Source organism: Tigriopus californicus, chromosome 3, assembly GCF_007210705.1.
Source record: "Tigriopus californicus strain San Diego chromosome 3, Tcal_SD_v2.1, whole genome shotgun sequence".
Classification (NCBI taxonomy): Eukaryota; Metazoa; Arthropoda; class Copepoda; order Harpacticoida; family Harpacticidae; genus Tigriopus; species Tigriopus californicus.
The window spans coordinates 8919459-8941977 of NC_081442.1; the positions used below are offsets into that span (position 1 = coordinate 8919459).

The following is a 22519-nucleotide window of genomic DNA, read 5'->3' on the forward strand; positions in this document are numbered from 1 at the left end:
TTTTAGTCTAAATTTTTGATATATTCATTCACGCAATGTCTCACCAAGAACGTATTATTATTGTGTAAGCATTCCCTTGAAAGCCACAATCGGCACGATCATTGCAACTAAAACATGCAGGAGACAGTCAAGCCCTCCTTGATGTCTGGGCGAGTCCGACGTTTTGGCGCTGTTTGCCTTTGGTGGTTTGGCTGAGGTCGTGGTAGTTGTTGTGGTGGTAGTTGTCGTCGTCGTGGTCGTCGTGGTGGTCGAGTAGGCGTTGCATGACTCAAATTCCAACATGAATTCGTACTCGAACGATTTACAGATTTGCTGAAAGTGGAAAGAACACTTCATGAAGTTTAATGTTTTGGATGGAACCTGACATCCAAAAAAGATCTCGCAAAATACATTCCTTTCAGCAGAGTTGTTCTTTAACATTGCGGCTAATCGTGAAACTTCCGTGCAGTGCTTGAAAACATCAGATTGACCAAGGCCATATTTTTGTACGAGTAGGGAATAAACAAATAGATCGATCCTTCTCCTGCATTGTCTGGCAGAGCTCTTCACAACTTCTTCTTACCGGTTGCAAATCTCCCATTCTGCCAATCTGCTTGTCAATACCGAGTCGGTCCTCCACGGAGAGATCTTGATCTGGTTGTACGAATGGTCCTCGTTGATTGGAACAGCACCTCTTGTCCCAATTTGCTTGTGAGGTGTTGAACTTGGCCGCCCCCGAAATATCAATGCAGCAACGTTCGCCCAACAGAAGGTCCTAAAAGAAGAATTGACACGAAAGCGTGAATTATCATGCACTTATTCCCCTCTCCGATCCCCCCCCCCCTTGGCCCTTGCCCTCCTCTTCTGGCATGGAAATTGACTGATCAAAGCACTGGCAGTCTCTTTTTCACAATGAGGATCCACTCCATCCACAAACAGTCCAAGTGGCTTGTTTGGCCTGGACAAACAAGGAGTTGTCAAAAGGATTTTTGATTGATGACAAATTCGCCTCATGCCCAATTGTTTGTAGGATTGTGCACATATGTATGTCCGTTGACCAAAATGCCTACCTGACAACCCTCATCCCTGGTGCAAGGGAGAGCCATAAGACCTTCAAAATACTCTTCATTGCAGCAATATCCATTGCAGCATTTGCCTCCGAGGCCTTCACACTCGTCATGATCTGAGCATTCATCAATGCTGTCTATACAAAAGCCCCTGGTGATCCGTCGACGGTCGTGGTGACGGAAACATTCCGGCTTTTCGTCCTCGCCCGCAGAGGCCACACAATCCTTGGAGCGGCGACAGCTGTCCAGCGGCCGATTGGCCGAGGATTCTTCTGCGGTCTCCCTCCACGGGTAACAAAAATATTGGAAACACACAAGGTCCATATCGCTCCTCTTGGGGCAATCGGTGTCCATCAAGCATGCTGGATAGAGCTTGGTGTCGTTCATAGCGATCACGGCACTCGATCCCTTCCAATGGAGGATCGTGAAGAGGAGGAACTGCACGAGATACATGATATTGATGATGATCCGTGTGTCTGAACTCCGGGACCAGACGTGTCGGTCTGTTCAATTACTCCATGAGCCAAGGGCAACCGAAAACTCGACCGACGAGCAAGGCTGAATGATTCAGGTCCGGTGAAGAGGGCTTCAGCAAGTTGAAGTCGATGAAGTTGCATCCAAAGTAGGATCCGTTCAATTACTCGACTGCCTCCCAGAGAGACGATGGAACGAACCCAATGCTGCATGCTGTAATGGCAGCAGGAGGCAGTCATAGCCACCAAGTTCGTAGCCATTTTCCACAACCGCCCATCCTCTCCCAACGCCGGTGGTGACGACGTCCATTAGGGCCCTACTTCGTGTCCCTCCTCGATCCTCCTTCCTTCTCCTCCTCCTCCTTCCTTCGTTCTTTCTCTTTCTCGATATTGTTCCCTTCGGCTCCGTTTTCTTCCTTGTTCGGCCGTTCGTCCGTTGAAGCGTCAGCACCAAAAGGAGGCGAAATTCTTGCACAGGGTGCACTGCCCTTGGTGTCAGCAGAGACCCTTCTTATGTTAGAGCCCGGCATTAGAATCACGCCACAGAAAAAAGAAGATAGGAGGCACGTTCCCTTTGGCTCTCCCAAGTCCCTTTTCCCTCTCCTTTTCTCTCTCAGTCTCTTCTCGGAGCCGATTTCCCTCTGTGGCATGTGTTCTCTCCTTGCCTCTTCTCTCTACGATCTTTCCCCTCTTCCCCCAAAAGTCGGGTCCACGCTGCCGGAACCCTACCCAAAACACTGGAGAGGAGAACACGAGGACAACGGCCGTTGGTTGTATGTAGGTTTATCCAACTCCGGCATTGCACTCTTTCTTTCATTCCCCCTAGAGCAATGTCATTGCCGACTGCTCAGTTTCCACACTACCCTCCCAACCACCACGCACGCACGCACGCACACTCGTCTTTTCTCTTGGACATGTGCACACATGGAACCATTGGAACTGGTCCAGCCGTGTTGTAAGTTGAGACTGGTTGGCACGAGTTCGGTGCTAGCCAGAGTGGACTAGCATTGCACTAAACTGCCACCGGCTACCATTTGCTACTGGAACCAAGTGGAACACTGTTGTGAACAGATTGATGCATTGCATTGCACGAGAAAAAAAGGAGAGACCAAGCACAGTTTGGTGAAAGCTTTAGATTGTGTGATGAGGATGAGGGTTCCCTGCCGTTATGTACAGAAGACGGAAAGGGCCAACTCATCAAAATTGTCCGTTTCCCCCAATCATCTCTCCCCCTTTTTCATCCCCACAACCTGCATCCCTCGCCACGCTGTTGGGGGTACAATTGAGGGACCACTAGTCCAAGTTTGGAGGCTCCTTGCCCTTATTTAGGTATTGACTGACATGAGATGCATCTGTTCGAAGTAGTATGTCATGATGTTGGTTGGCCAAGATGAGACCAGGAGTGGACAGATTGCCGGTTCTCCTCGACCGAAACAACATCCCCGTAAATTAGATGATAAATAAATACAACAAGCTGATCTCGAGGTTCAACCAGCAACCAATCGCCCATTTTTGTCTCTGATGGAATTGGGGTGGTCAGCGGTTTTTTTTGCATTTGCATTTTATTACACTGTGAGAGGAAGCAATGAAAACCAAACGACTAAGGCTACCATGTTTTTATTAAGTGATCATTTTGAGATCAATGGAAAAGAATGGACACGCTTCATTACATTAATCCTATGTCCTATTCACACTTTAGCACAAATCCAATCATGTACATAGAAATATAACTGTTCCCTATCAAATGTCAAAAAAACGGAACCATGTAGTACTTAGATCTTTGTTTTTGATAATTTGTGACGGAAAGCTTTCCTTTGTACGATAGTTGTTTTAAGCGCAATGAGAAGTGGTGTTAATTCTTTTTCTGTCCGCACGAAAAGCAACCTGATAGTCGTGCCTTAACCAATGGTTTTGGCACCCATTTATATGCATACACATGAGATTGAGAGAGAGAGAGAGAGAGAGAGAGAGAGAGAGAGAGAGAGAGAGGCAGGCATTAGTCGAAGGAAAGAACCCCATTCGATCAATTCCACCGTCAAGAACCTCGCACCAACCAGAATGGAACCATTGACGAACTTGTGACGAGGAGGGGGAAGGTCTGTGGCAATCGTGTGGATTACACAATGTGCGTACTGTACACTCAGTGTACGCGGCTTTCCAAGTCCGAGTGGACTATTGGATCACGGAAGAACGTCTTGAACCTCATTAACTAAATGGTAGAGCTCAAAGAATCAACCCAAAAAACTAGGCCACTCAGCCCTCGGTACCACTCTAATAACCATGCGGTTTGAAGACATGAAAAGAGAGAGGAGAGAGAGAAGCGTCTTTACTGAACACCTTCTGAGCTATCTCAACTGTGATTGGTGCCATGGTATGGTATCAAATTACAAAATTGGGCTGGTGGTTTTTCCCCCCTCTCTGGATATAATGAAGGTGATAATCTCTCATCCAATTTCTCTTTCAAGGACAAAAGAAGTGGAGGAGGATGATGACGAGTGCTTCCTTTTTTGTCAAGGAGTTTTCAGATTTGCTAAAACACTTCATACATATATAGTTCCGTCAATGAAATGCGTCTCTGGAGTAGTAGACCCCAGTTCGACATAGAGATTGCAAGGTGTTGTTATTGCCACTACTTATTTTAGAATAAAAAAAACCTATAAAATAACTAAATCTACAAATACATTCATGCATGCATGAATACATTTACAAAGTAATGTCTTGTCCTTTTCATTCTGAATTGAAGTCAAAGAGCACAGTCTACTTCTAAAAAAACTGATTTTCTGCATCTCCCAAAATGTGTTTCTCTAATCTTTCTTTCATCGTTGTTTCGTCGTTTGTCCAACTTTAATTGAATGTGGCGAGCAATATCACAATTTCCAAGCCATAAATGGTATGATTTGCATCAAGATTACTTTCATCATAGAGCGCTGTGAAGTTTCGCATCCTTGACCTCCAACTGAGAAAACTGGTTTGAGGACTACTAGAAACAACTTCTTCAAGGCATGTAATGGTTTCTGGAAGAGAGGCACACATTTCCCGAAATTACAATGCTCTCGCTTAGACTGCTGTATTTTCAAGCGTTTGGAACCCTGGTAGGATTATCCGTGGTTTTAGTGGTTGTTAGTGGTGACGAAGATATTGCCCTCAACATCACGGTAAGCCAATTTCTCAAAAGTCGAACTATTAACGTGAAAAGTGCTACTGTTTGATCAAATTCAGCCTTTGGAGGAATTGACCAAGGTTCCATTATGCTCATGGGTGCCTCAAGACATTGTGGAATGCGATATCATCGTGGAACCCGTTTGCAAAACCAAAGTGACGAGGGAATGCCGCATCCAATCAACTCCAAGGAGACGATGCGGTCGGAGGAAAGAGAGGAAAAAATGCACCGTGGTGCCCTATCCCGAATGTAAACGCATTTGCATGAGTCCGGAAAAGGACGAAATCCAGAAATGTAAAGTGGTGGAACTCTGCACAAAGTCAGGAGACGGCGAAGATTGTCCTTTGGAAGAGATTTGTTATAACAAACCTCTGTCCACCCCGGAGTTACGGGCCCGTTGTTTGGTGGAAAGCTGTCAGAAGTGTGAGATTGTCGAGGATAGGAGCGGAGACTCCAATGATATCGATGACTGTGAAACTCGAGCAGATCCAGGTCCTGATTGCGATTTGATTGAGACGCAAGAGTGTGTGGAGGAAGAGCGGGAGATCTGTGAGACCAGACCCGGTGATCCTGTCCTGGTCTGTGATGAATGAGAGACATGAGGGAATTCATTAACCACAAAACGATCAGTATTATCTTGGCAAAAGAAAAATAATTAGAGGAACCACTGACTCCAAGAATAACCTTGGTTTTGGCTCGTCATGTCCATTCATTTCCCTCGAGTAGGAAAGTCGAATTTACGTGAGTCTGGACGGAAAATCTTCCGAGAAGAAGGAGTCTCTGAGCGTAGGTTCAGTTTACAAGAGGCTTAAATATATTCCAATTTATTTGTTAGCACTCATAGATATCTCTGTGTTTAGACACTGAATAATGATCAATAAATAAAAAATGACATTTGGCACAATCGAGCAAGGTTACTTTTGTTGGTTTTGGCGAGCTAATATCGACTACGACGGCGGCGTGTTGTGATACGAATACTGTCATGGTCTCCAAGGAGGATTGGAAGTATGTCATTACAACAATCATAAGGATAATCGTAGTAATAGCGATAATTATATGGGGAGTAATAATGGTAGTAGTAATAATAGTAATAATAGTAATGATAATAACGATCATCGTAATAGTGATCTAATGTAATTATCATAGTGTAAAAAAATCTTTGATAAGAGGAGGATGAAAGTAGTTGCAGCTGCTGCATTAGGACTGTGACAATTTTATCTATAGTTTAGACTGAAAATTGGACTGAAAAATCAGGCTTCCAATGTACATCAAGCAGCACCCGTTGTTGGCTTCCATATTCATGCTCATATGGGAACCAAGGGCCACATCTTCTGCACCGAAGAAGATTGTGGAGCACATCTTCATTTTCTTACACAATCATTTTACAAAAATCGCACTAAAGCCATCCCGAATTCGAATTCTTGGCACTGGGCTTCAAGCCTGGCATCATTGTCTTTGACATTGGCCCCGATGATGCGATGGCATTGCTAGAAGTACTCGTCCCGGAACTGGCCGAAACCGGCCCGCCCCCGGAGGAGGCTCCACCATTTTGTGCTTTGGTCCCCCCTTCTTTTGTGCTACTCGATCCAAGATCGCATCCTCCGGCAAAATTGGGCGCTGAATCCAGAAGGAGACTACAGGTAGATTTATTAGGCTTTTTGGAGGCCCACGGGTCTTGGGCGGAATCGGAAGAGATCAAGGGCACGGACTCGTGTCGGGACATGTCATCCAAGGTGTCGTTCAGGTCCACTTGAAACATCCGATGAATCCCAGCCAGACCGCCCTTTTTATAATACCCGCCAACGGACGTGGACGGATCCCGAATCGGAGTTTCATTACCCTCCATATCGTCATCATCATCGTCTTCATCGTTTTCCGTTTCTTCCCCAATTTGATCCCTTATCCCCCGGCATGACGAGGTATCGCCTAATTCAATGTCCTCGGTTGCATTCAGCCCCGCCGCCCGGCTGACGCTCCCCGGAGCCTGTAATTGTAACGGATTCAGGCATTGAATAGGACTTCTGGCCTTGGAAAACTTTTCTCGTCGGGACCCCTGATGTTTGACAGTGTTCCCCAAGAGGTCTTTGGAGGGTTCTTCATGGATTTGAGCTTGATTGGACTCATGCGAGTCATCGCTTGACTGGGCCGACCATCTAGATCCATGTCGACCTCGGTTTTTGGATCGGAAGCTGGAACTTAAACTAGTCTCTCCACTTCGATGGCCGCCCGCCAATCGGTAGGCGAATTTGGCGATGGGGGATCTTCGTAGAGCTGCATTGTCATTGGCTATCTCGGCCGAATTGCTCCCGTCATTTGGCACGGTCAATGATGTTCTCTTGGGAAGAGTGTTTGAAGCTGAGATGGACAAATCCGCCGAGAATGAGGCAGATCCCACGCCGCCAATATCGGAGGCTACGCCCACTCCTTTTAGGATCCGCCTGGTTTTCAATCGATCTTTGCGGCCCATTCCACCTGGAAAGAGGATTGGATTGACATTTTTAGAAAATGGAGAGGTTAATCCTTTCTGGGCAAGTCATCCCCAAATGTTTTGTCAAAGACCTGACCATGAAAGCATTAGACACTCCAACAAAGAGTTGGTTCATCTTGGGGTGTGTTGGAGACGTGGAGAAAGAGAGAGCTCTTAATCCGGAGAATCATTTAATCCTTAATGAATCGTAGGGGAAATGTTTTCAAAGATAACAAAGAGCCGTCCCGTATTTGGTGACGGCTCAAAAAAGACCCTTGGCAAGCCGGCTAATATCGGCTTGGTCCCATTTCAAATTTGCCATTTCATCCGATCTCATCTGGTCGGGTGCTCATAGATGAATTCCTCACCGTGTAAACCCGTAATGGATTCCACTTTGTGACCAGTTTGCCTCATGATGTCGATGAATTCGAAGCGGAAGGCGGAGATGTCGTTTTTGATCTCGTTAACGTCATCCTCCGTGACGCCCTCATTCTCAGCCTTCCTTTGCTCTTGTGTCACATAACGGCGGACGAGGTTCTTCATAATGGCCTGAAAAAATGGGAACACTTGAGACCTTCTCAAAGGGCCGCCCCACTCACTACATACATACAGCCATGCTCTTCACACTCTCACAGTGCGAGAGCGTCATTCCATGTCATTGTGGAGTTTTTCGACAACAAAAGTAGACAGTCAAATTATGTCTCGATGAAAGAGATCCCAATCCCATTCTGGCGCCTTTTTTTTTAACTTGCTTCAATTTCGAATCAAGTGCTAATTAGATTTTGAAAATGTGTCCTTATCCGTCAAGTAAGATGTATATACACAATGGCAAGTTTTGAAAATTTACCATCTTCCAAGCTTGTCAAGAAACAAATTTTGCTCATTTTTCATATTATGGGACAGGAATGAATGTCGCGAACTCATCACAAGTCTTCGCTGCCTGGGAAAAGTATAGCAGTCATGGTCAGCGAGAATAACAGGCTGTTTTCTCCCGTGTCAATTGTCATGAGGTTCATGGTAGCTTGTGGCCCCTTCTAGTCGCAAATGAAGACCATATTGAGTGATATGCTCAGAACGCTTTCTTGGAGTGTGTCTTTTGAATTATATTTTTTAGCATGAAGTTGTCATTGTTACTGGACTTTGTCTTTAAATACCAAATTGATTTATTGCCGTTATCTTCGGTCACCCTGCAGCTTCCAAAATTCCTTGTAGCAGTTTACAAAGGACTGTTCATGCATGTATAAAAAGGGTTCTGTCTATCTATCCCTTATTTCAAGCACAAAATGAGATCCCTCGGCACTAATGTGAACGGTGTAAGAATACGCGAGTCATGACAATTAGGTCTTGAACAACTGCAATTCCAGATAAGTGAAGAGAAAGTACTTACTTGGTATTTGAAATCTCTCTCACTGGCCTGGCGCACTTTTTTCTGCAATGGGAAAGGGATGTATGATTTAGAGTTCGATTTTGTCCGGGGAACCACCCGATCTCCGCCTGAAACTTGGCCCATACTTCCGAATTTAATGCCGCTCTCTACCCCTCTCTCTCTCTCAAAGTCTTTTTTTTGTCGTCGGTCGAGATCTGGGTCAGTTGATTGGCCAAAGCCAAAACTATGCCTCCAGATTTCTTAGGCCCGTCTAGTACGGGACGATTACAGGCCTCTGATGGGAGCCTTTTTTTCATTAAATCCCCCAAACGATTTCCCATTGAAGGCTGAAATGTCATTAACCAAACTAATTTGTGGGGGAACCAGATTCCAGCTGTTGCCAAGGAGACACTACCCAAACCATCAACGAATTTATGTGCATCGTTTGCCTCAATCAAAAGACAAAGTGAAAACACATGGATTGGAAAACATAAAACTCATATAGCACGCCAGAGAAGAGTTGGAAAAGTACGGAAAAGGGGTTCGTTGTGCTTGAATGCTCGGTTTACTCTGTCTGGGTTGAAAGGTGGATATCTATCCGTGAGCCATTGATACTCCCTTAGGACTGCTCTCGTTTCATGCATAATTAATGGTGCTCAATGGTTTCTCACATTCTACGTTTATGGGCAACTACTCAACGAAAAATGGGTGATCCTCCGACCAACCTAGACTTCTGGGCAAGATATCCAGTTCTAATCCCGAGACAGAGCGTTTATCTTGGGATCAATGAGAGTCCGTTGGTCGGGCCTTGGATATCTTCCCTTGGGATGCCAAATGCCATTCGATGATTTTGACGTGATTGCGACAATCTGAAGACCTAGTTATCTCACTCTCATATAGGACTCGATTGGCGAACCAAGGACAGATTCATCTCATGGGCCGAAATCACAAGAGGTTCCTCTGGAACGAGAGGTAGGACCCAGCCAGTGACTGGTTAGAGTGCCAGGAGAAGTTCCACCACAAGGACCACTCTTAAACGAAATGGAGGACAAATAAGCGCCATGACATTTCGCAAATCTCACTTACTTCAAGGTGAAAGACAAGTTCAGTAAAAGCCAGACATAAAGGAGGGAAAAGTCAAGAGAGAATAGAAGGCTCAAATCCCGATGTAATCCGAACTGTCGAATCCATGGAGTACAGATGATATTAAACACCTTTGAGTTCCTCCATTTCCTATCGTTTCAAAGGCGAGAAGAGGGAATACATCCACCTTGGACGGGTCTTCACTTGAAGCTACTCTCATGTACGTAGTGCATACAGCTGATTTCCTAGGCATTTTCGAGTGGTCCTTTGTTCCCCCTAGGCCTTTTTTACCCATGCATAAAAGGCAGTTCCACTTCAAGTTGGCACTTCCTCTCCTTTGAGTTTTTCATCAATATGAACATCCCTGTGTTTGCGCTCAAGCAAGAAGTTGAAGCCTATCAAAATGAAGCGCATAGAATTTGGAATTGGGGAATAACTCCTTGGATGCATCAATTGAGATCCTCAGTTTTTTTCCTCGTTTTTCCTCACTTTTCGATGACATGAAATGTATCCATTAGACTTGTCTTCCATCCTTCTCTCTCGAAATATTTGCCAAGCCCAAATTGATTGATTGCTCCTGACAAACGAATCAGAGAGGTTTTGTTCCTTGCGAGGACAGTACAAGGAAAGGAATAAGAATCATCCGGAGGCAGTCTTTGACGTTTGGGTTGGAATTAAAACCTAAAAAAGGGTTCGTTTTCAGTTGTCTACGTACATCGTATTTCTCAAGAGAGGCTGCCAATAAATCACCCGTCATCGTCTCGCTTGAGCTAAAGATAGACGCTATCAACCCAGGGAATGGCAAAACTGACAGCTTAGCGATCTTTGGACTGCTCTGTTCGAATTATGGCAACCCTTGCCGCCTCAATGAATGTATTTCCTGACATTTGCCCCGCCTCTGAAGAGGCTCATTTATCGGAGAACCGAGTTCTTACCGTCTTTAAATGTTCTTTCTTCATCTTGCTGGCTCGACCACAGATTTTCGTGAAAGCCCATTTGAACAAATAGAACAAGCTTTTGGGCGTTGGAATGATGTTGAACGGGGGTGGAACGGTCCCACCTTCCTCAAAATAGGAGATCCACAACTTGCTTCGGGCAAACTTCCATTCGACATCAGCTTTTTCCTGGAAACAGAACAAGACACCAAACCGGGTTCATAAACGAGATGCGTTTCCAAGACAAAAGTCTCAAATTGTTCTTGTCCGGCTGCTCTTGAGGCCATGCTTAAAGAAAAGCCTCTGGCAGGGCCTTCCTTGCTTATGAATCCAAGCTCTATGGCTTGGCCGTTGATTCTCGCTAAATGTCCAAAAAAGTCTTGAAGGGCTTTTGAAGTCATTTAGTTTCCCGTTTCCACGGAGTTAATGGCTCTCTAAAGTTTTCGTTTGCATTTCCCAGACCATGAGTTGTTTGATTAGCTAAATGGTTCGTGTCCTTTTTTTTCCCTTCTTCTCGTGTGGTCGTCGGTCCTCTCAATCTCTCTTTATTGTTCTTCATGTGAAGCTTGGTTCCAATCGCTTCAAGTGGAAAATTGGATTCATACGGCATTCTAGGATTATGCTTACCCTAGCTATTTTCGATGCACGACTCGGTTATCGATTTGATATCGGACTTCAAAAAGTGTGAATAATCATATGGTTCATGAGCTTCGGTACATTTCCCATTCCTAAAGGCAAACATTCGAAGAGCTTCGGCCAGAAATGCACATCTTTAGAAACGTACTACAAATGTTTATGGTCTTTTTTTGTGCTCCGCTAGATCTGTATGCCAAGTTCGAGGAAAACTGGAAGTTTTTTTTAAAAAGCACAAAAATCTTATCTTCGGCCAAGAAGTAATAAAGAAAAGGAGTGCTTTTAGGTAATTGTTCGACTGAAATTAAGAGGTTCTTGTGCATGCCAAGTATTTGGAATATGTAGGCAAACGAGCGTTTGGAGAATGTAGCAACGGCCTTAAAGAGTTGGAATCATGGATGCATTTCATTTGGAAATCGTTGACGTATTTCTTGAAAAACAAGCAACGCAATGGGAAGTTTAACTGTCTTCCAAGAATTTGGTAGAATGTGCCTCGGTTTTTATCACTTTCTCCTATGAAGCTTGCCATCACTTCAGGAACTTTCCGTTGCTTTTTACTAAATCCACAGTTTCGAATTGTTCTGCAGCTTTTTTCAAACGATCCAATTGGACCAAAGCAAAAAAACTATCGATATTTACTCCTTCAGTCGTCCACAAGTTTTGCACGCGTTTTTCGATGCCAATAGGCATATGCCCATTATGACTTACCGAGCTGACAGAGATGAGTTGGTAGGAGTGGTTCATCATGGCAATGAGCAGATTGAGCAGAACGATGATATTGATCACGGAGAAGGAGCCAAACATCAAAAGTCCGGAGAAACGAGTGAACTCTTTGATCCCAGTCAATTCGAAGTTGTCCAAATCAATCAAGCCAAAAATGGCCCAAAACAAGGTCTGAGAGGTTTCCCAAAGGCTGGAACAGGCGATAGCGAGACAATGGAGGACATGATATACGACTAGGTTACCATGGACAATTTGTACAGTGGAGAACCAAGCGAGGGTGAGTAACACGGTCCGCTTCATAAAAAAGTTAATGGCTCAGTAAAACGAGCTGAACTTAATAGAATGTGACAGTCGTTTCCACAAGATTGCTTGTTCTTCTGGCACAGGGTGACCCATAAAAACCCTCATATCATTACTCTATTGCCATAATACTATAAGAAGTATATTTGAGTTGTCAGCAATGTATCTAACAGGATCCTTTCCCAGAGAGCGAATTATTTGTCTTGAAGTGACTGCGTTAGTCACCTCGTTTGGAACACTTTTTGCTACTTTATTAAGCGTCGCGTGAAGTTGATGTCCTAGTCAATGCCATGCTATTGATTTACCACCCTGACAAGAAATGTGAGAATGGAGGATATTGTTAAATGACATTGAGTTGAGGGCTCCGTCGTTAATTACGCCGTTCCCCTGGAACGATCCCTCTCATTTGAACTATTTCATTGGAATGTCGATATCTACAGAAGCGTTGCTTGTCACAATGAAGCTCATATGAGTAGTGCAATAGTGGAGAACTAGGTACAGTAGGTGATACAACTTAAGTTATTGAGTTATAGTTAGTCCCACGTACTTGGCAAATCTCCTCCAAGCCAAACAATGGTTTATATCATGTTGAATGACCCCTGGCTGAGGATTGATTGTGGTAAAGCTTCCGTTGGCGAAGGTGACTCCTTCGCTGGCCTCTTTGATGGTCTGTTGCTCATTGTAGCAACGTTGCTTCTCCAGATCCGCATAATACCAAAGCAATTGATTAGCACCTGGAAAGGAAAGAAAATCACAAAGACGAGTTCATGAGTCAGTCAAGTAAGGCTCAAGGGAAGCATTGTGATCCAATTTCGAAGGAAATTGATCAAAGGCTGATTGTTCACGGCGGATGGTCCCTCTTCCATGACATTTTCCTTGGGTATTGGCTTAAATTGGCTTGACAGTATTAGATTATTTTTCCTGAAAGCGATACTTGATAAGATCCCTTTTTAGCGTGTCCAAAGAGGTGTGTCACTCATGATTAGGACGGGCGTTATTGTGGTGCTCTCGACAATGCCATACTGCAGGTGACAGGTCGTCGTCCGTTCTAAAAACGGACCACCTGACAGCCTCGAATGAGTTTGTACATTTCAAGGCCCCTCCACTTATCCCTCGTCCCTCTTGAAGGGAAGTGCAATCATGCCTGGACCACGGAGAATCCCTAACTTGCTCCTCTCTTTACTCAACATCCAATGTAATACGCACGGGGAGTGTTCCAAGAAAGAGCGAACAATGCTTCTATCATTTAAATCTTCTAAGACTTCAAGTTACAACTAGGGGTAAAATCTTCTAGACATAATGCTGAACGTTTGCCTGCTATTGATCTAATAACGAATGTCGTTTTGATATATGGGGTATAATGGAGAGTATGCTCGGTCTATCTATCCGGTTATCAGAAAGCTTGTATTTTTTTGGAATGTCCTTATTGCTAAAGTTGAAAATAAACAATATTTTTTCCTTCTTGAGCTGCCGGGGATTACAACGTATGCTCAACTTTATCATCATAAAATATCTGACACTAGCGAATATTGCTGGATTTTGCTAGCCCTTGGTATTGATTGTCTTGTCAAACTTTGTTTTTTTCCATATGAACGCAAAAAGTAATAAAATCTGACTCGAACCTCTCGATGAAGTTGCGTGATGTTGGGTCGTACATTCACCGATCTGTCTTCACACCTTCAAGGAAATTTGTCAAAAAAGTTCCCCTCTTTAGTTCAGACTGTCCGAAATGACATTGCTGCATTGAGATGGTGTCAGACCCATTTGTTACATTATCAATCAATTATCAATCAATGTATGAACTACACTATCAATCTTGGCCATATTTCTGCGAATATCGAGTGGCAGCAAATTAAACATTGAGCGAGCCTGCGAAAAAGGGTCGTTACAATCGACCCTAAAATCTCATGGATCCTGTCGAAAATGATCGGTGTGAAGTGCCTTTTGTGCCTTCTTTGGATGTTGCACAGTCCCAACCTTTGCAAGACTTCCCTATACAAGAGCTCTCTCATTCCTTCAATGTTCGTAATGAATTAGTCCGACCTTCCACCATCCTGCTGAACATCGTAGAGTCAAAATGAGAGAGGCATGTTTAATATGTGGCTGAACAATCGACTGGGATAGGGTTAGTATCGTGATACCATCTCTGGACTAAAACATCAAATTTGAAAAGCTTTACTTACTTGGAACTGGATATGCTCATCGCACTTTTCACTGTCTTGGAGGACAACTATCAAATCCTTCATGGACGAAACCTCTTCAACATCGTTTGTTCCATTAGCTACGAGTCGAGTGTTCAATGGCGTTTGCCCAAAGGTCATCGAGTGGAATTTCATTTCGCGCAAGGTCATATTACATTTAGCAACCCAAGAATATATTTGATTTAGGACCCCGACTAGACTATGTACAGTATGACAATAAAGATCCAGTCACAAGACAAAATTTCGATTCTTAAAGAATACTTTAGCCGATTTATTTAATCAGGCAAGATTTGTAATATTTTTTTGTGCGGACTTCCTTACCGCTACCGGGATTGGATCCCAGCAGTTCAAGACGAGAAGATTATTTATTTTACTTGACTTTTATTTATAGATATTATTTGATCGACCAACGAATTGGAGTTGGCTGATCTGGCTAATCCTTGAATATAAGGTTGATCCGGAATTTTAGTCAAAAACTTGTCCAAGTCTGACTTAAATCTTGCTACTGGATCAACCCCTACATAAACCCTACGAATATTTGAGGGCAGCAAATTGAACAATGAAGGAGCCCGAGAAAGAAGAGAGTTGGACTTCATTGTTTTAACTAGCCTGGATTCTCCAGGGCTTGAAGGTGCTCTCAAAACGCACGTTAAGCCTCTACGGTCACTAGAATTGACCCTAAATCCTGGGTTGGGACAAAGCTCATGAATGCTTTTGAAAACGTACAATATCAGATACCTTTCGTACCTTCTCTGAATACTGTACAATCCCAACCTTTCTAACCTCTCCCAATACGAGAGCTCTCTCATATCCTCAATGTTCCTAGTAAAACATCTTTGGACCTGCTCGAGCTTTTGCAAACCTGCTGAACTAATTGGATCCCAAATGGGAGAGGCATATTCAAGATGCGGCTGAACAATCGACTTGTACAGAGTTAGCATCGTGACACTATCTCTGGACTTAAACGTGCGATATATCCAACCACATGTTTGAAAAGCCTTACCAACTTTCAACTGGATATGCTCATCGAACTTTCCATTATCTTGGAGGACTACACCTAAATCCCTCATGGATGAGACCTGATCAATGTCCTTACCTTCATCATCTAATAGTGGAGTGTCTAATGGCGTCGACCCAAAGGTCATTGAGCGGAATTTCATTCCATTCAGTTTCATGTTACTCGCAGCAACCCAGGAGTAGATTTGGTCTAGGACCTTTGCCAGACAACCGGAATCGTGACCATTCCTACCAACTACCAATTTTGTATCATCAGCATAGGAAGAGATACTGACATTACTACTACCAAGCTTCTGAAGCGGAGCAATGAAGATAATGAAAGAGAGAGGACCCAAAATGAAGCCTTGAGGGACACCCGACTTGACATCATGTATGTCACTAAGGGATCCCTCAACCTTAACTAATTGTTTCCTACCACAAATGAAACTTCTTAGCCAATTGAGAACCTTGCCTTGGATCCCAATCTCATGGAGCCTGTTAACTAAAAGGCCATGATCTACCTTGTCAAAGGCCTTGGCAAAGTCGAGATGGACTACATCGACTGATTCATGGCTCTCCAGTCCCTCAATAACCTGCTCAATATGCTCAATCAGTTGGGTAACCGTGCTAAAATGTGCTCGGAACCCATGCTGTCTAGGAGGAAGGACTTCATGTATATCAAGAAATTCAACATGTTTGAACTTCATGATCTTCTCAAACACCTTCGCAATATTCGAAGTTAGAGAAATCGGCCTGTAGTTACTGGGGAGTGATTTATCTCCCCCTTTGAAAATTGGAACAACACGAGCTACCTTCAGAGAAGAGGGGAACTTGCTCTGGTCCAAGATGCAACGCATCAAGTACGAGAAAACAGGAGCATGAACCTTTGAGCATCTCATCAGAAACTGAGATGTCACCCAATCAGGGCCAGGGGAGCTCGAGAGTCTCAAGTCCCTGATGGCCTCTAAAGCATCATGATCTGTGACTACAAGATCATCTAAATGCTCAACTTGACAAGCCTTGCCAGTCCCAACAAACTCATCAATAGAGCAATGGACTGTTGCTCCTAAACTCAGTGGAGTTGAAAACACACTAGAGAACTGATCTCCAAGTATGTTGGCCATAGTTCTTACATTGTCTATGGCTTCCCCATCGACCTCAAAAGGCTCTACAGGGTGTTTGATCTTTCTCTTAGAGTTTGCATAAGAGAAAAACGCCTTCAGATTCGATCTCACCTCTTGAACAACTCTAATTTCCTTTTTCAACTGATCGGTCTCAATGGAGGCCTTAATTCTACCTTGGATTAAATCCAACTTTCTTTTAAGGCTAGCCACAACTACTGGATTCAAATTACTCTGGAGCTTTTTTGCTAGTTGGCAACTCTTTTTAAATAAATTCTTCCTATACTTCGGAATTTTAGACTCTGCCCCGCCTTGCGCAACACATTCAGAGATTGCTAGAGTGGAACAGACGTCCCTAAAAACTAGAATCATTTTGTCTAAGGCTACATCTATGGACGATTCCTTTTTCAGCATTGAAATAAAATCAAGCTCCCCTAACCTTTCTATAATCAACGGCCAATGTTCATCTTTGAATTTGAACTTAGCCAGACCGACCTTTTTGGCCGGTCTTACTCTAGAGCACGCCGGCTTTTGAGTAATGGTCGACCCTATCTAGAGAACATGATGATCTGACAGATTACTAGGTGTCACATGGACATACTGGACCAGATCAGGGTCATTGGAAAAAAACAAGTCAAGAACGCTATTCGCTCTGGTGGCTACACCAACATGCTGAGAGAGATTGCGCAAGATCGCAAATTCCTCCAGCTTTTCGAACAACTGAGACGTCGATTTCGAAATGAGAATATACCCATCTGGACTAGCCTCCCACTCTACAACGCTAGCCGGAAAATTGAAGTCCCCTACAAAGAAAACCTTTGAGCAAACTGACTGGTCCAACTCATTTCCTATGAATTTGAGAGCTGACAAGAACGAGCTTCCTGAACAAGAAGGGGGTATATACATTGTTACAATAGACAGATCAAGACCTTGAAGATGACAAACTAAGACCTCTACTTCTCCATTCGACATTTTTACATGACTAATGCGCAGGTCATGCCTAACATATAGACATACGCCCCCATGCGGAAAAATGGGATTGCCAGGGCGTACTCTATCACATCGAACTAAACTGAAACCAGCCATTGCTACCTCTTCATCTAAGACTCCTGGTCGAAGCCAAGTTTCTGTCATAGAAATGAACGAGACCTGCCTATCTAAAGCTAGTTCCGCAAGAACCTTGATCTTTGTGCTATCTTTTTTGGAAATAAGACAATGCACAATAAGGTTTTCTTCCGGCGCCGGGGTTTGGACCCACGACGCCTGGGGAGAAGATTCTTACCTTGTGCACGCTACATCTTAGACCGCTCGGCTACACCAGTCATTAGGTTTCATTTTCATTCAAAGAAAGTTGAAAATCGAAGCCATCGAGAGCTAAACGTTATACTACTTGAAAACACAATGATTTTCTTCATTTTTTATTATGATATCCGAAGAGGTGACCAGATCCATTGCATTGACTTTAGTTTTTAGAACTGCTCTAAACATTATCTTTTCAATTCAGACCTGGGAATTGCGTCTTTCTAAAGAGATCGTGGAAATTTGGCTTCCAACTATCATTCGGTGACTTTGGTGGTGATATTCGGCGCAATTTCTAACTGGGTAATTGACGAGAAGATGAAATGGTACTCAATTTCCGTGGCAACTTGAAATGGACAGAACTACACAAATAGGTATGCTTTGCCACGGTCTGAAATGCACGTGTGATTGTTGCCGAGAACTAAAAAGACAAAATGCGTACTCCTCAAAGGGGTAAGGATCTAACGGCCACAGTGGAAATTAATCTTGACCATTCCCACCGCAAACTTATTTTGTATCCTAAGCATCGGAAGAGATACCAGCATTAGTTCTTTGTAAGCCATTGAAATGGGGCCACAAAAATGATGAAAAGGACAGGCCCTTATAAAGAGCCCTGTGGCACACCACACTTGAAATCATGTAGGTTACTAAGGGATCCCTCAGCCTTAAATAATAGCTTCCAACTACAAATGAAACTTTAGAACCAATTGAGAACCTTATCTTGAACCTTTATCTCGTAAAGCCTATTAACTAAAGGGCCATTATGTACCTTGCCAAAGACCTTAGTAAAGTCGAGAAAAACTCCAAATTACTCTTGACTTTCTAGTCTATTAATGACCTGTTCTAGATGCTTAATCAATTGAGCAACTGCTAGAATGCTCTCGGAACCCATGCTGACTAAGAGGAATGACATTATGGACTTAAGAAATTCGACAAATTTGAACTGCACTTTGCAATGTTCGAAGTCAACGACATCGGCCTTTAATTACTGGAGAGAAACCTATCTCCGCCTATAGAAATTGGAACAACATGTGGTTACTCCAGAGAGGATGGAATCTTGCCCTGATCCACGATGTAACGCCTCAATTACGATAAAAACACAAGCAAGAACCTGTGAGCCTTTCATCAGAAACTGAGATGTCACACCACATCAAGGCTAAGAGAAAGTCTCAAGTTCCTCGTGGCCTCCATTCATTGATATATTCATCAATATTGCTGGTGGGTTTGCCATCAACCCCGATTTACAATTCGGTCCACAGAAATCAGTTTCAGATTCGACATGGCATCCTATATCACCTTTTGCGTACTCTCCTTTCTCAAATAATCTTTCTTGATGGAATCTTTAACTTTAGCTTGGACCAGATCTTGAAGGCTAGCCACAACTACTGGGTTCAAAGTGCCTCGTTGTTTTTTTGACAGTGTGCAACTGTTATTAAACAGATTATTCCTAAACTTTGGAATTCTCGCCTATGTCCCGTTTTTCCGAACACATTTCAGAATGGTTAGAGTGGAGCAAACTTACGTACAAAAACACAAACTATCATTTATTTGATCTACAAATGGACGATTCCTCTTTAAGAATTGAGAATGGGTTCAACTATTCTAGCCTTTCTACAATTAGAGACCACTGTTCATCTTTGAATGTGAACTTTTCTTGTGGGCCTTACTTTAGAGCACGCCGGCTTTTGTGTAATAGTCGTCTCCATCTCAAGGACAAGATGATTTGACAGTTTACTAGACGTCATATGAACATACTGGATCAGATCAGGGTCATTAGAAAAAGACCAAGACCAGAACGCTACTCGCTCTGGTGGCTACGCAAACATGCTGGGAGAGATTGCCCAAGATCGCAAACTTCTCCAACTTTTCAAATGGCTGTCGATTTCGCAATGGGAATATACCCATTAGGCTAACCTCTCACTCTACCACGTTGGGCGGAAAGTTAAAGTCCTCTACGAAGACAACATTACAAACTGTTCGAACTTTTCGAGTGAATTGGAGAACTGACATGAATAAGTTTACAGAATAAGACGGAGGTCTATACATTCCTATAATGGACAGATCTAGGCTTTGGAGGTGACAAACTAAGACCTTGACTTTTCCATAACAGCTAACATGACATAACTAATGCAAATCATTCCTGACATAAAAACGAACACCTCATTGGGAATTCTCTATGGAAGACTTTAATGTTTTGAGGTTTTAGAAATTAAGCCAATAGTTGCTTAGTCCCAAATTAGGTATTAATTGGTACTTTTTCTTTGTAATCACGAAATTCGAGCACAGGCTAGCTTTTCCTGGAACTCTACTCGTACAATTTTATTGCCATCTTTCATTGGCCACTAATCAGAATTGAAGGTAAGATGAAGTTGACCAAGTTCATTTGGTCTTTAAGATCTGACGGGGCTATGGCTTACTTCTCCTCTCTAGCCTTTAATACGGAATGATTGTTTGTCCGATCTCTTCAAATAGACCCCAAAGCTTTTCTGTAGCTCTTCTTTAGCATTTGAGAGATTTATTCCTTGTTTGTTTTTGTCGCCCAGGAAGAATAAGTCTGCAAGATCTGATTAATTGGTTGTCTTTGGAACTGTTATTAATGGGCCAAAGAAAGCAGCCCATTGTCTGCCTTAGCATGAAATCTGGTGCCAACAACATATCCGTGCCTTGAAGTGCTTCCTTTTCTCCAATCTTCATGCGTGCCTAGAGTTAGGCAATAGCCGAGACTTGTTGGATAATCTAGAGGTTTGGTTCTGCTCTTTTCGTACTTACGCTTCCCAGGATTGTTTTCACATGACAAGGCTTTTTTTTCTTGCCTCGTGCCTGCCCAATTTGCAGGCCCTCACCCCACCCAGAAATAAAACCCCGAACTGTGAGAGGTACGAGATAAATCAGAGGGAAAAGAGAACGAAGAAGGAAAGCACATTGACCAACTTTTCCTTCGCAACTAATCAAAAGAGAGTTGGCGAGAGAAGTCATGGATGGGCAGGAGATGATAAGCTGAAGCTCTGTCTCTACTGTCCATAGACTGTGAGTCGAGTGTGGAATGTCGATGGGAATGATGGGAATGGCTGCTAGCAGCCATTCCCATCTCTCACTCAATGAGTCCAATGGTCAATCATACTCACCACACGAGAAGGCAAACAAGACCAGGACGAAAAGTGAGATGAACTTCAAGATGTCCATGACCATCCGGCTCAACGAGACTTGGAGTGGTCTCAAGTAAGGATTGACGGAGAAAATATACACCAGTTTGAGATTGGAAAAAATGTTGGCGGCGGCAAAGAGCCCCTCTGAGATGAGCATGGGATCCCACGTGTCCCAATGTTCGCGGGGAAGATGAGCAGATTTACTCCCAGCGCGCAATTCCTCTTGGACCTAAACAGAGTCATGGATTCGTCATTTCCATTAGTTTAGAACTTAAAGCGTGGCCGTGCAAGGAACAACATGAGAGGTCCGAACCGCTCACCTTGTAATACGCCACCAATCTCAGGGCGATTGTGGCCACGTATAATGAGTTGGTCACGAAGTCTATCACGTTCCACATATCATTGACATACTCTCTCAGACCCACATCCCATAGTTGCTTGATCTCGCTCCAAATTAGGCCTGCAACAATAAGGAAATGATAATCAGAACCAAATCTCCCACTAACCCTCAAAGTCTCATCCGACATACACACTAAGGAGAACAAGGCAAGCAATTTTGCTCGTGGAACATGCGAACATCTATCTAGTGTGCCCCTATCTCTTGCCATACTTTTCTCGTTCTTAACAAAAGTTTCCATTATTTTCGAGAGGCTCGGGTGTGAGGAACAAAGGAAGTAGTTCTCGAACCTATTGTATGTTGGGTAGTGAGTGCTGGGTCTCAAAATAGCCCCACGTGGGTTGATTAGAACATGTTGAACGGCTTCGACTCACCTCCGACCCAAGCTAAAATACACCATTCCACTAGAGTTGGAGTGGACCCTCGTTTTGTTGTGACATCGTTGGAAAGCCATTGCTTGAGCATCTCATTCTGAAACCATTCGGCGATGAACACTTCGATCCTTTGCGAGGCCAAGATCAACAAAACTGTGGACACAAAGAGCAGCTGCGTGAGTCTTTGGCAGCCTCATTGTTGAGCTCGCCTCTTTTCTCTGGCCGGTCGGTCGAGAGATTTATTGAATATTTGGGGCCTAATTTCAGGCTCTACTGTCGTACGTAGGAGACGACTAAGTCGACGACCATTCAGAGCACTTTTTGGCTCTCAACATTCTCTGCCAAAGAGTCTTCAGGACAAGGACAGTGGAGGAAGCACTCTTCAGCACTCTCGAGAAAAACTATATGCTTTATGGAACAACGTAAAATGAGCTCGTTTTCAGATCTCCTTTTTTGGCAACCGAGTGAGGTGAGTTTGGTTTAGTCGCTTTATCATAACATGTCCACAGGAACCCTGAGCCATCAATGGCCTTGAATGTGTTAGCCCCAATGGCCTTGCTGTGTTGTTTTGGCCTCACAAATGGACCCTTCTCAAGAGGGGAGACTATTGTCAACTGCGGTACTTGCTGTCGATTCTCATCACGACCACCCACAGATGTGGGGTAGAACTGTCCTAGACATTAGACATAAGCGATGTATTAAGTATCGAGGCTCCATAAAGTATGTTGAGTCGTATCAACCAACAACCGTAGCCCAACTCTCAGCAATTATGTCGATGGGGGTCGTTGGAAAACGGATA

General features: G+C 43.7%; 3 protein-coding genes and 1 long non-coding RNA gene across 7 annotated transcripts in view; 2 read left to right on the forward strand and 2 right to left on the reverse strand.

Moving 5' to 3' along the window:
* Positions 1 to 40: 40 nt before the first annotated feature.
* LOC131877772 (uncharacterized) lies at positions 41 to 1760 on the reverse strand. Its single transcript, XM_059223554.1, has 3 exons — positions 1050 to 1760; positions 563 to 754; positions 41 to 312 (listed from the first exon to the last, which is right to left on the reverse strand). Exons 1-3 carry the CDS (start codon positions 1497 to 1499, stop codon positions 58 to 60), a joined length of 897 nt encoding a protein of 298 aa, XP_059079537.1. The 5' UTR covers positions 1500 to 1760; the 3' UTR covers positions 41 to 57.
* Positions 1761 to 4499: 2739 nt separating this feature from the next.
* On the forward strand, positions 4500 to 5587 carry LOC131877710 (uncharacterized). The gene is made up of 2 exons (XM_059223465.1): positions 4500 to 4674; positions 4739 to 5587. The coding sequence occupies exons 1-2, from the start codon at positions 4567 to 4569 to the stop codon at positions 5270 to 5272; spliced, it is 642 nt and encodes a 213-aa protein (XP_059079448.1). The 5' UTR covers positions 4500 to 4566; the 3' UTR covers positions 5273 to 5587.
* Positions 5471 to 22519, reverse strand: part of LOC131877708 (transient receptor potential-gamma protein-like) — a 47833-nt gene continuing 30784 nt past the window's right edge. For all 4 annotated transcript variants that reach the window (XM_059223461.1, XM_059223463.1, XM_059223462.1 and 1 more), the window contains 9 exons: positions 21721 to 21873; positions 21270 to 21409; positions 20929 to 21178; positions 12734 to 12920; positions 11872 to 12076; positions 10531 to 10719; positions 8534 to 8575; positions 7515 to 7695; positions 5471 to 7151 (listed from right to left, as the gene is read on the reverse strand). In XM_059223461.1, coding sequence (XP_059079444.1) covers positions 6076 to 7151; positions 7515 to 7695; positions 8534 to 8575; positions 10531 to 10719; positions 11872 to 12076; positions 12734 to 12920; positions 20929 to 21178; positions 21270 to 21409; positions 21721 to 21873 — 2423 coding nt within the window. In that variant the 3' untranslated portion in view covers positions 5471 to 6075. The remainder of the gene's footprint in view (positions 7152 to 7514; positions 7696 to 8533; positions 8576 to 10530; positions 10720 to 11871; positions 12077 to 12733; positions 12921 to 20928; positions 21179 to 21269; positions 21410 to 21720; positions 21874 to 22519) is intronic.
* Positions 20633 to 22138, forward strand: LOC131877711 (uncharacterized). The gene is made up of 3 exons (XR_009372906.1): positions 20633 to 20679; positions 21755 to 21896; positions 21988 to 22138. It is a non-coding gene; the product is annotated as an uncharacterized LOC131877711 (long non-coding RNA).

Excerpts from the sequence above, each read along its gene's own strand:
- LOC131877772 (XM_059223554.1), bottom strand. The coding sequence starts at position 1,499 with ATGTATCTCGTGCAGTTCCTCCTCTTCACGATCCTCCATTGGAAGGGA. Across the intron at positions 755-1,049 it reads CCAGGGATGAGGGTTGTCAG|GACCTTCTGTTGGGCGAACG; the intron begins GTAGGCATTTTG and ends TTCTTCTTTTAG. Across the intron at positions 313-562 it reads GAATGGGAGATTTGCAACCG|CAAATCTGTAAATCGTTCGA; the intron begins GTAAGAAGAAGT and ends TTCCACTTTCAG.
- LOC131877710 (XM_059223465.1), top strand. The coding sequence starts at position 4,567 with ATGCTCTCGCTTAGACTGCTGTATTTTCAAGCGTTTGGAACCCTGGTA. Across the intron at positions 4,675-4,738 it reads ATATTGCCCTCAACATCACG|CCTTTGGAGGAATTGACCAA; the intron begins GTAAGCCAATTT and ends GATCAAATTCAG.